The sequence below is a fragment of the Gallinula chloropus genome (assembly GCF_964237585.1).
Source record: "Gallinula chloropus genome assembly, chromosome: 10".
Lineage (NCBI taxonomy): Eukaryota > Metazoa > Chordata > Aves > Gruiformes > Rallidae > Gallinula > Gallinula chloropus.
This window is the reverse complement of record NC_140095.1, coordinates 15,887,558-15,900,107: the sequence shown is the minus strand read 5'-3', so window position 1 is coordinate 15,900,107 and position 12,550 is coordinate 15,887,558. Positions and strand designations below refer to the sequence as shown.

At 45.4% G+C, this 12,550-nt stretch overlaps 1 protein-coding gene across 1 annotated transcript in view; it reads left to right on the top strand.

Annotated features, from left to right (window-relative positions):
* Positions 1 to 4,609: 4,609 nt before the first annotated feature.
* The window catches only part of ADAM19 (ADAM metallopeptidase domain 19), a gene marked incomplete at its 5' end in the record, with an annotated part of 30,907 nt that continues 22,966 nt past the window's right edge, over positions 4,610 to 12,550 (top strand). The window contains 3 exons of the mRNA XM_084268826.1: positions 4,610 to 4,670; positions 4,916 to 5,001; positions 7,610 to 7,680. Coding sequence (XP_084124952.1) covers positions 4,610 to 4,670; positions 4,916 to 5,001; positions 7,610 to 7,680 — 218 coding nt within the window. The remainder of the gene's footprint in view (positions 4,671 to 4,915; positions 5,002 to 7,609; positions 7,681 to 12,550) is intronic.

Sequence of the window (12,550 nt, the reverse complement as noted above, 5' to 3'; positions counted from 1 at the left end):
TGAATGCCCCCCAGCCCCCAGCTGAGAGGGAAACCAACTTGCAAGGGATTGACCAAAGCCCCCATATCCCAGTCCCTGCCCCCCTGTACTGCGAGCAGGGGGAAGAAGGGAGACAAATCATGACTAGAGTGAAGTCGGCTAAGAAGGGAGCGGTGAGGGAGGTTAGAGGTGTCTTAAGGTCTGGAAAAGGAAAACAGCTCATGAAGAAGTAACCGAGAACCCCATTTTCTCGCAGTCCCTGCCCCCCTATACTGCAAGCAGGGGGAAGAAGGGAGCAAGATCATGGCTAAAGGGAAGTCTGTTTAGAATGGAGGAGTGGGGGAAAGGTGCTACCGAGAACCCCATCTTCCCCAGTCCCTGTGCCCCCCCGTACTGCGAGCAGGGGGGAAGAAGGGAGCATAATCCTGACTAAAGTCTGCTAAGAAGGGAATGGTGTGGGGGAAAGTGTTTTAAGATCTGGTTACATTTGTTTTAAGATCTGGTCGTGCTCTCAACACTGTTTTCTTCACTGTTCTTTGTAGTTGTAGTGTAGTGTAATGGAATAGTTTCTCTCTTCTTCACTTTGTGTTGAGTCTGTTTTGCCCACGTCGATGACAGAGTGATCTCTCCCTGTTCTTATTTTGACTCCTGAGCCTCTTAATATATATTTTCTCCCCTGTCCAACTAAGAAGGGGAGTAATAGACTGACTTCAGTGGGCATCTGGCCTTCAGCCAGGGCTAAACCACGACAAGCCCTCAGCAGAGCTCTAACCATCCAAACCTGTCTTCCTCTGAATCTTGGCGTGCTCTGGCAGCCCCACAAAAGGGAATCTTCTTGTGACAGAAGTTTCTAGGTTCCATTTCTAGGTTGTTTCAGTCCACCTTCGAACTTACCTGCTAAATGCAGATTCCTGAAGTGCCAGGTATCTGTGCTGTTGTTTCTCCCCTTGAAACATATGAAGTGGGTCACTGGCAGGGCCAGTCCCACGGCAACTGTGTGCCCTCCTCATGGCACAGCAGAGGGTATTTGAGACATGAGACATACTCTGCTCTCTTATAATTAATTCCTTTGTTCTTTCTCTGCTGTGTGCCCTAATCTAAACCAACATTTATCTTGCATGCTTTTCAGCTTGAAAAACAAATCCGGTGCAGATTTTCCAAACCAAGTTTATTTTCCTCCTGCTGCTATAAAAGTCTAAACACACTTAATAGTGCTTCCTGCTGACTATCCCTTTGCAGAGACAAATTTCTTCTCCAAAGTTACAGGACAGTTTTATGGATTGGTTGTTATCAAAAGCCCTTGTGCTGTTATACCTGTACCTCTTCTCTTACAAGAATAAACTACTTCAGCTTAATCACTATTGCATTGGCGAAGGTTGTAGGCAACACAGAGAGGACACAGTGCTTTATGTGTACAAATACAGTTAAAAAGATGCAACGTGTCTGCATATAGAGTCCTCTACCATTAAGTTCAGTTGTCTGTAGGAATGAAGCAAAAGCAGCAGCAGTGACCCACCCATTAGAACAAGTGTAGAGAGTGCTTTGATACTATTTCCCTAACAGCACACTGGGACAAGCCCTGGTCTAGTACTTGATCATCTTACAGCCCTTCTCCCTCTTTGGCAGGACAGCTGCTCTAGGGCTTTTCCAAGTATTCCTGTTCTCCGACATGGGTGGTGGAAAACCAAAGTTAAACAGAAGATTCTGAGTCAGATGAAGCTGTTCTCAACTGTTATGACTCAGAATAATGAAGTTTGCTGTTAAATCACCAGTTCCCTTTGCAGGACCACAGCCTTCCTCCTTTGATCATTTCAAGTGATCTGAAGGAGACAAGTGTTTGAAAAATGGAATATTCCATATTCCTCTTGTCAGCTGAAGACATACAATTTCTTTCATCAGCATGAGTGTCTAATGCAGAGGCTAGGCAGGACAAAAAGTCTTCTACCTTCTCCCTCTAAGACTTTGATCCTTGCTAACGTTGTCTCCAGTGTCAGCAGGAGGCTTTTCAGAGCAGTTCCTGCAGCAGCCTTTCCCATTTCTGAAGAGTGAGTTCCGATGAAATATTACTGAGCTTTTAGTCTGATACATGTCCGAGTCATTCGCTGCATAAATCTGTTTCTTGAACTGGCATTCTTCTCTATAGATCTATCAGTCTGTTTCCTTCTAGGTGGCTAATCTACTATGAACATAATGGGAGTGTCATCACCTTTTGCATTCCAGCTAACAACGACAGCATTAAACCATCTTGCAAACCACCAAGCAAATGCAGAAACCCCACTGCAAAAACATTTGTATCAGCTTTGTCCTGGGGAAACTGAACACACACCCCCCCTCCCCCCCGATTTTCAAACCTCCTGAAGGACCATGTGCACCAGCCCTTACTCAGTGCTGCATGGAGGCTGCTGCTAATGGATGTGTTCATCCCTTCATCAAAGGGCATGCAATAGATAATGCAAAAGAGCACAGGCTTCTAAATTCCCAGCTGATACTTCTAATCAGGCAGTTAGGATCCTGGAGGAAATGAGTCTGGGTCTGTGTAATTCCTTGATAACCGAAAGCCTGACCTTCCTCTGTGAATCAGGCAAATGTCCCACTGATCAATCTATCCATTATTATTATGCATCATTCAATCAGATTCAGTAAGAGATGGGCACAGACGGGATCTGACTCATCAGACAGGTAGCATTACAGCCTCTGAGCACTGTTAAAGGTTTGAATATCCTGAGTCTTTCCATGCAACAACATCTCAGCAATGTGAGCAATATATCATATATATATATAGAGAGAGAGACTGAACTATATTTAACTGCTCTGTCTCTGGTTATCTTTTTATAGATGGACTTTCTGGTGATTACAAATGAAGATATCAATTCTCATATAACCAAGATCCAAAGACAAAATATTACTATATAGCAAATGCATGTATTTCATTTTTATGACACTCAAATGCTGACAAAAAAACATGAGCAGATGCTTATTGGCCAAAGTATTTTAACAATCTTAAAGTAAAGCTCCTTTTACTCCATTTTCCCCTCTTTTTGAACTGCTGTTCTTTTTGAGAAATATATGGAGCAGTCCCTGTGAAGGTTTGTTGTACTGAGAAGATTTATGACAATCTTTCAGCACAAGTATACATGTTCCTTATCAAAGTAGGGTGGGTTTTTTATGCAGGGATGAAAGCAGTATAGCTAAATTTATGCCTAAATTTGGCTCACACTTTTCTTTATTTGTAATAAAGGCATCAACAATGGTGACATTGTTTTCTTCTATATTCCAGGCAGCTATAAATAAATGGGAGAGTTAACAAAAAATTCAAGGCCCCTCTTCAAGATGCTCTATATGATTAGAAAATAGCTGAAATCTGGTCCCTGGATTTTTGCTCTGGAAAATAACATTATTTAGTTGTGTGATGGAAATTAGTGACCTGCCTGTGGGTCAGCAAAAATGTTGTTTATAACCTGCTCCCCCTGAAAATTCCCTCTACTTGTGCCTGAGATGTCCTAGTTTTCTTCTGCCAGGGTGACACTGGGGATAAAGCTTATGAAGTTCTGGGGGGACATTTTTGTTTATGACATATATGGAAGTCATAAACAAAAATGGCATCTGCAAGTGGAAGCAGTCACATTTCCTTGGGCCTCATTGGCAGGAATCAGCAAAGACCTTCAGTAAAAGGGAGCTCAGTGGTTTCAACAGCATGAATAAACCTCTGGGCAAGAGACAAAATCATGACTATTACCAGCAAACCTTTATTCTAAATGGAGCACTAATTTCCTATCAGCCTGATTTAGTGACACACTCTGAAGTGTGGCCAGGTACAAATTCTTCCCATTTCTTAAATTGTTTCCTCAGTGGTTCACCCACACAAGACACTTAAGAATAGAGATGAATGGAGAGGGTTGTATGGATAATATGGATCGATGGCTGTCGGAAGAGTGTGACAGAGACAATACCTTTTCCTGCCACTCTGAGCCGACCCCATAAAGAGGTATGTCAGTCCAGCCTTGCAGCCTTGCTAGTGTGGCTGCTGTTGGGCTGTCTGGGAGTGAAAGCAGACATAATCTGACATAAAGAAATTGCTTTTCCCAGGCTCAGCATGTGCAAGGACCATCTACAGCACCACAGAGTTCAGGTATCTGGAGCTGGTAACCTCAGCATGGCCTCAACTTGTGCTCTCTTCTCCTGATGTGACCCTGGGCCATACTGGCTAGCCCAGCGACGAGACACTGTGTCTGGCGGTCCTCTGGGTGTTCATCTCCCTCAAAGGCAGAGGGCTACCAAAGAGATGATGTGTGGCTACCCCTGAAGATGCAGGAGAAGACAGGGATGCTCATTTGGAAGCCTCATGGGAGTGAGTATATTCCAGCTTGGGTCGTGTCAGCTGTGGATGCTCCCAAGTCCTTCCCCAGCCCCTCCATCTGCCTTAAGGGGAGAAATACAGTGAACATCATTTCACTTTTGCCCATTATATAACAATATATATATATATAAAACAAAATTATATATATATTATTAAAATTATATATATTATTATCCCTTCAGCTGTCCAGAGACAATGATTGGGAGTTCAGCCCACGTCAAAGCAACCCAACCCTTCAAAAGGCCACGAGAAAGAGCGTGGCGCTAGTAAGCCATGCGGGTCCGGGGGCTGCTCTGCGGCATCGCCCTCTCGCTGCTGCTGCCGCTGCCGCCTTGTGAGTGCGGGGTGCCCGGCCCGGGGGGCTGCGCCTTGCGCAAGCCCCTGAGATTGCGTGAGCCCCCCGGGGAAGGAGGGAGGACGAGCAGGCGGAGGGGTTTGGGAGGACGGAGTGGGGGGGGGGGTTGGAAATCATGCTGCTTTCCCTGCAACCCGGCTCTCCCTCCCGCTCCGCTTCGTGTCCTTTAACCGGGGGTGCGGATGGGTTCGGGGTCCTGAGCGGCTCCTCTTGTGTCTCCCCAGCGAGAGGGGTCTCCGCCGGCGCGGAGCTGCAGCCCGAGGTGGTGGTGCCGCGCTGGGCAGCGCCTGGCAGCTTCGGCAGCGAGAAGGTAGGTCGCGCCCAGCGCTTTATTTATGTTTTCCTTTCAAAGCCCTGCATGGCTTCCAAAGGGAGCACCGATGTCGCGGTTAGTACAGGACCTCGCCAGGAGCGTTTTGCCGTGAGGCGAGCTGCGTGACGAGCCGCAGGGATGAGCCAGGCAGCCCGTCCGCAGCGCGGGGAGCCGCTGCGGCTGTCACGCATCCCGAGCGGGCTGGCACAGCTCGGATGCTGAGCCTGGGGCTGCTCCCGGCGACTTGCGCTCACCCTGGGCAAAGGCTTCTCATCGTTTGCCCTCTGTCGTGCCTAAACCCTGCATCAAGTCTACCTGACCGATAGGTCTGTGGAAGCGGGATGAGACAATAGGATTCAGGGGACGGATGAATACAAGTATCTGCTTTAGCAGGAGAAATCCCAGCTCTGAGGGCGCTTTGCTAAGGAAAGGCAGCCAGCAGCTCAGTTGTGTTGGAGTGTGTCTTGGACACCGTAGGTACAGATCTGCAGCGTCTCTTGCATGAGATGGGTGAAATGGCAGGTCACTAATGCAAGCCATTCTGAGAACAGTCACCAGACTTAAACATCAACCACAAATACAGCTCTATTTCCTACTGTTACATTGTCACAATCAAGAAGTTATTAGTTTCATCATCAAATGAAAGAGGAAAATCCAGATGGTGTTATGCTGTGAACCAGAAAAAGGGAAGCCATAGTATTATACTAAAGAAAAATCACAGCATCTCCCCAAGTGGTGTTATTTTGGGCTTTATGTCCTCTCCATATGGTGATGAGACTTTCTAGAACTTCTTATTTTGTCATATGAAAAAAAAAAATTACGACGACTCTCTCATGGTCTTTATTAAAAAATGTTCTTGCAGTGGTGCCTGGAAGTTTTGGCCCTCTGTGTTATTGATAGTGATACAAATACATCTGGACAGCATTCCCCCTTATACAAATTTACTGGGTCTCAGGGGTCGTACTTGGTTTGTTTCAGGCCAGTTCCTGTTGGCTCTAAAACCAGTATTAGCAAATCTTACGTACAGCTGGGATATTTCAGTTACACAGCAATTGAAGAACTCTTAAGTAGCAAGTTTATTGAAGGAGAGGGAAAAGCATTATTAATAATGTTTGCCTAACCTTTGTGTGGAGACCTTCATACCTCCCCAGTTATGGGCAAGGTGATCTCCATTACTTGTGTGTTTGTTAGCAAAGCAACACACGTACCCTGAGGTGTGCTGAGTACCTGTGATTCAGTAAACTGAGCTCAGCCCCTTGGAGTTAGCTGCTGTTGTATATAGTAACTGTATTAACTTGTATTGCATCATCTCTGTGGGTATAACGTCCTGGAAACAGACGGAAGGATGAACAAAACCCGGAATATGAGGGAGCTGATGAAAGGAGAAGTTTGTAACTAAACTTTGGAATTGATGAAGTGGCACCTGAGCAAATCTCTTGGATAACACATCTTTCAACAGAACATCCTATTCAGTCAGCCTCACTTTATTTCCCTTTTAGTTACCAGTTCTGCAAAATTGCCTCCAACACTCAATTAGGAAGTAGTTTTGGGTTAATCATCTCATTCGTATGATTTTTTTTCCCTTTCAGATGAATAGAGAAGTCCATTCTTATAAAATAGTTATTTATCTTCTCAGAAATTTATTCATCTGTTTCCTTTCTGAAAAAACACTCAGAAAACCCCAGCTGACCATAGCTCTAGCAGTCCTGCTTTGAGGGAGTGAACCTGGAGACCTCCAGAAGTTCTTGTTGGCCTCTAGAAGGGATATTCTATTCTTTCAGTCTCTTGAATTATTACTCTTTTAGTGTTGCTTTTAGTGCATGCATTTGCCATCGCACTAAGAAACAAGTGTCCTTTCTATTAACAGCAGTAGGTGTTGGGGAGCTTTCATTTGGAGCTGTAGGCACACTGCAAACCTGGGCTGTGACCATGTGAACATGAGAAAGTCACTGTCATGGCTTCCAGTCCCTTGGCAGACTGGGATGAATCCGAGAGCAGCTGTGAAATACTGTCTGAACAACAGCTAGAGCCTAAAGATATCTAAGGGATCCTGCTGCATGGATCTTACTGGCATTTTCTGGGAGAAAAGGAATTTTCTGAAAATCTTTCAGAGGCATGATTCCTCTTGTTTTGAAATAGGCTCCTAAAAATGCCTTTTCTGCTGGGATGACAAAGGAAGCTTTGATTAATTAGCTCATATACTTGACTTGTAAATCTCTGGGACAAGTTGGGATGTCCTGTGATGTGGTCCTCTCCATGGCATACAGGGGAAGGGGTGAAGCGCTCCAAGTGCTCCAGTATCACAACTTGATGCCATGTCCGAGCCCTCATCCCTCCTACTGAGACACCTGGGTCACTAGTTCAGGTGCATCCCACCAGTGTGCCTGTACTGCTTCCCGGCTCTGTGCCAGCATGGCTGTGCCATGGGGATACAGCAGCATGTGTGGAGCTGGGACCCACCCCAGCACATCCCTTTCCTCTCCAGGCACTCCACGACTGAGGGTGAAAGCCTTCCCCTGTGGTGTGGAGTGGTGTAAGGTGTTTCTGGATGTGTTTGTAATTCTGATGATGTATGAGTAACGGGTACTGCTTGTTTTCCATGCAGCATCCATTCAGAGCTGAAGTTAAGGTAAATGTGGAAGGCCAGGAGCTCATCTTGGAATTGGAGAAAAATGGGTAAGTGTACTTGTGCCTTGTGTTCTGACTTGTGGTCTCACTAAAATAATGAGTAAGGATTACAGTGAAGTCAACAGGAAAACTTCAACAGGATGAGGAAATCCTTTGGATTTCAAGGTTATTCCAGGTCTGAGTCCCCACTGATGTTGATCAGCCAAGCAGCGCTGACTATAACAGAGCTTTCACAACAAAAAAAGGAGCTGACAACCTGTTCCTCCCTGTATAAATTTACTTTTGCATAATTCTTACTATGTTAACTCGAAAATGTTGCTGATGCAAAGCGCACTCTTTACCAAAGGCTCAATGCTTTAAAGTCAGTATGCCTCTAATAAGGATCTCATTTGCTGTGAGCTGAAGAGGTCCTGCTCCGTTTCCTAGGAGAAATGATCTGACAGTTTGCATTAGCTGAAATGCAACCTCCTCCCAGGCATGATACAGCAATGCTGTGTGGAATCACAGGGAGTGATGTGTATTGAATTCAGCTGCAGCTGCAGGAGGTTAGGTAGGTAGAAGGATCCTTATCTGGAGGCTTGTTCCAGTGAGTGTATTAGTTTCCAGTGGTGGAACAGCAGCTGGAAATGTAGATGCAAGAAGCTTGTCCTTGCTAAGCAGTCCACTTGAACCATTGGTGTTCTGTTTATTTTTAAATGGGTATGGAGATTTATCTATGGAAACACAACCTAATGTTTGTGTACTAGAGTCAGTAGGAATAATAACCTTGGAATAATGACCCTGCTTAAATTTTAAATGTATTGTCTGGACATCCCAACCACAGAGTTTGGGGGCTCAGCTTTCCTTCTGAAAGAGCGAAGTGTCAGATGATCTTATTAGTGCATAAACCTAAACGATATTCAGGGTCTTTTGGAGGAAAACCAGACTTTTCTGGGCATCATCTGCAGTAAAAACTGAAATCTGATGGCTGATGGAAGGCAAGTACATCCTACGAGGTGTTTTCTGTCATAGGCCACAGAAGGTACTGGGAGTTTCAGAGCTGCAAAAGCTGGCCACATTTCACAGGCCGTCACAGACCTGTGTAGAGCTAAACAGATACAGCTATAAAGTTTGTGTTTTGGTATCTCTTGGCTGGGAAAATAGAGATGTGTGGAAGAGACCAGGCAGCGTAAATACAGCGAGCTCAGTCCTGTCTAATGCAGGCGAGAAAAAGCTGTTGCCGATGGCGGTGGTCAGCAATGCCAGTCCCTGAACCTGACCTGGAAGCAATGTAACTGCTAGAGCTGCTGGGAGTCTCCTTTCTGGTGGAAGGACCATCAGGTCTTGCATATTCTGCAATCATTAAGCAAAGGTGAATCTATTTCTGGCACAATAGAAGCAAGGATCCTTGCTGACTGAATCCATTTGTGCTCTGAGAATGATGATGTAACGTCCAGGTGCCTTGCTGTGCTATTTTCCCAGACAAACTCATTGCTGGTGTTAGTAAACAGAATTATAATAATAGGTGGTTTCTGTTGTGTTTATTTCCTGAAATGCATTTTCATTCATGGAGATGTATACACACAGGCTTAAGTGTGCACACACACTTCCACTGCGGGATGAGTCGCCTTACTAGGATTGATGAAATGCAGCAAGTGGTTTGGAGCTTTTTATTTCTGTTTTCTGTGGAAAATGCATTTCAAACAGCAGTGCTTCATGTGGGAGTCTTGCCAGGCCTCAAGTCCGTGTTCAAGAAAGGTGATGGCACAATCCCAAAATGCAACTCTAAACTTGATTAGATGAGAGGCTCTGGAGAGCCACCACTTTTCAGACTTGTGAAAGTGCAGAAGTAGTTTAGAGACCCTCAAATTAAGAGGGAAGTGATGAAGAAAACAAAAAATGTGAAGCCCAAAACCAGGGTTCCTTGGGTGCTCCGTGGATGCTGTAATTATCAACATCATAGAGCACTTCTAGGTGGTGGCAAACCACTCCTCCTTGTCAAAGCAGACCACGAAGCAGAGTCCAGCCTGGGGTTGCATCTCATGTTCCGAGCATGGGGTTGCTCCCCAACACCCAGGACCTCACAACTGCTTTTGTTTGTCTTATAGTAAAGCCTGAAGTCCTAGCTGAGGTTTGGGAACTGAGTAGTTGTGGCATCAGGGACTTCTTCTCTGAGAAATTTGTTGGGCACCCAGGCAGCGGAAGAGAAGGAGAAATCCCCCAAGTGGGAAGTTGCCTCTGAAGCTCTCTGAAACCTTTCTGCTCCTGGTTTTGAGTTCACATGAAAGTGGGTATAACAAAACTGTAAATTTAAGGAAGGTACTTGGGGCTTTTAAAATTAATGTAAGCCCCAGAGTTCTGGATTATTTAATTGATCTGGTTTAGAGGAGCCTTTGGAAACCAGCTTTGCTGCCAGGGTTGGTGCTCTGCTTCCCGTCTGTCCCTGGGCTGAGCACGGGGGTGCAAACACACTACCCCTGCTCCTGTTCACTCTCGTATCCACATCCCAGACCCCTGCTGCTCAAAGCAAAGATGAAATGATTGGCATAACTCAGGTCTGGTTGCACAAGATTCACCCAATTGTTCCTAAAGGTAGAGAGGAGATAGGCCAAGCTAGGTAAACTGTGGCAAGTCATGTTCTGGGTGGCTTAGACAGCTGTACTACACATTCACCACTCTTCCTTATGAAGAGACAAAGCTGATGAGAATATGAGCTCACTTTGAGAGGGTGGAAGAGTAGAGAGTCATCATCTGTATGGCTTAGGTAGGGATGCACTAGCTTTGAAATAAACATGCTGTTTTCAGTAGGTGCAAGAAATGTTTACACCAAGCCTGTGATTTCAAACTCCTTATGAAAAGGGCATTGTGTTCATCCACAGAGGTGAAATGTGGAACTTATTGCGTATCTTTCTCAGAACTGTGGACAACTCTGTATTTTGTAATAAGCTCGGGCACATCTCAGTTTGGGCTTCGTATATCTGCAAATACAATTCTTGCATTAGTAGTCAAAATAATATTGCATTATTTCCTGCTCAGAAGTTTGATAAGAAGGAACTACTGCGCTGTGTTCCAAGCAGAATTCACAACACTAGTTAACATTTCTGAATAATGGCAAACGTCTGTCCCCCAAAGGACTCAGGCTTGTTTTAAATGACTCAAAACCATTCCTTGCAGCTGCAGGACTGGAAAGCTCAAAGCTGCACAAACAACAAATATATGGAGAGATGCCGATAAAGCAGCTTTAAATTTGGCTGGGGCTCAGGAATGGAAGAATTTGAGTTGCAAACCTTGTATGCAAAGTGACTTTTTAAAAAGGCATTTGTGTTTGTTAATAAAAAGCAGCTTTGAGCCAAGCAGGGAGGGGATGCTGCGATGCTCTGAATGTGTGTGGCAGCCCTGTGCAGTGTGAGCCTTTTCTTCCCAGTGAAGAGGGGAGCTCATATATGTACAGCAGAAACCTGCAGGGAATTTGTCTCCTCACCTGAGCGCAGGAAAGGTATTAACAAGACCTTCCTTCCTTTTCCTCATTGTGTCTCTTGTGGGGAGACCAGACTTGGGAAAGGCCCCCTCAGGTCCTGCCTGGGGGTGAATCCCATGGGCAGCGCTGGGCATTGCTCTGTGGTTTGGCTCTGTGTTTCAGCTGCATATTTCGGCTGCCACCCGCCTGCAGCAGCCACGGTGGTGTGGGACACTTGGTGGTAGGGTCCCAATGGGTTTATGCAGCAACTGCCTGAGGACACAGAAAAAAGATCTGGTCTGACCTTGGAGGCAATAGGTATTTTCAGACAAGATCTGATGAGAAGCAGTATCATTTCCAACCTCTTCTGGCTCTACCTGGGTAGGTGGTGAGCACCCCAGCCCTGCTTGATGCTCTCTCAGTGTTGTGATAAAACCCTATATGTCATCATATCCTGCTTTTCCTCATTTCCAGACCATCTTCTACCAACGCAGTGAGACAGAGGGGAAGTTGCTGCCTGCCCCTGAGCAGGAAGGATATATGAGATTATTCCATTGGTGGGCTATGCATCATCAGTGTCTCATGGGTTTCCTGCATGGGGAGCGAGTAAGGGTTATGTGAAGGGGGGAAATGGAGTTTATCCTGCTCTACTGTCTCTTGTAGTCATCAGAAAAACGATTGGGATCTAGAAAGCCATGGCTGCTTTTCAGCCTCCTGATTCCCTTGGGATATCCAGTGATTTCCTTGAGCGGGGCAGAGAGGAAGAGATGAGGAAATGAAGCCTTTTGAATCTTTTGCTCCCTGACTCTATCAGCCTGTTTCCCATTTATTTAATTGCCTTTTTCCTCTCCAGGAAACTTTTATGGTTCCCATTGGTAAGCCAATGAACAATGTGACAAATTTTGCTTGTGTCTTGTAACATGATTTACACAGTGAGTGTCACAGATGATCTGAGTGGCATAAGGGTCTGGAGAGTCTTTAGCCTGTGACATTTTCCCAGGTGTTACAATAGTTCACTTCCACCTCAGTGTCTGGGAAGCTACTTTTTCCTTCCAAAACTGCTGATGTTCACACAATAAACATGATCTCAGATACATCAGCAAAGACTCTTGAGGAAAGGAGCTTATGAGCTCCAGACTTTGTCTGGGTGAAACTCACTAAGAAAAGAAAAAAAATTGTTTCATTGATTTTTTAATACTGGGTTTTGGCTGGAAGATTCCACAGTGGTGAAACCTCTGATTTCCCACTGGTGAGGGTATGCAAAGCAGGCCTGCCATGGTCTTGGCATACCTCAGGTTTTGACAATAAATTCTGACTTTAGGGAACATTTAAGTGACTGGGAGATAAGGGGTCAAATTCTCCTTCTTAGCCTACTTGGATCCTGTTGAGAGGCAATGGAGTGGGACCTCAAACTGTAGATGGAGATCTGATGTCTTAACTTTCTTGAAGAGTTAAATCCCTCCACTCCCAGATGCTGGCAGC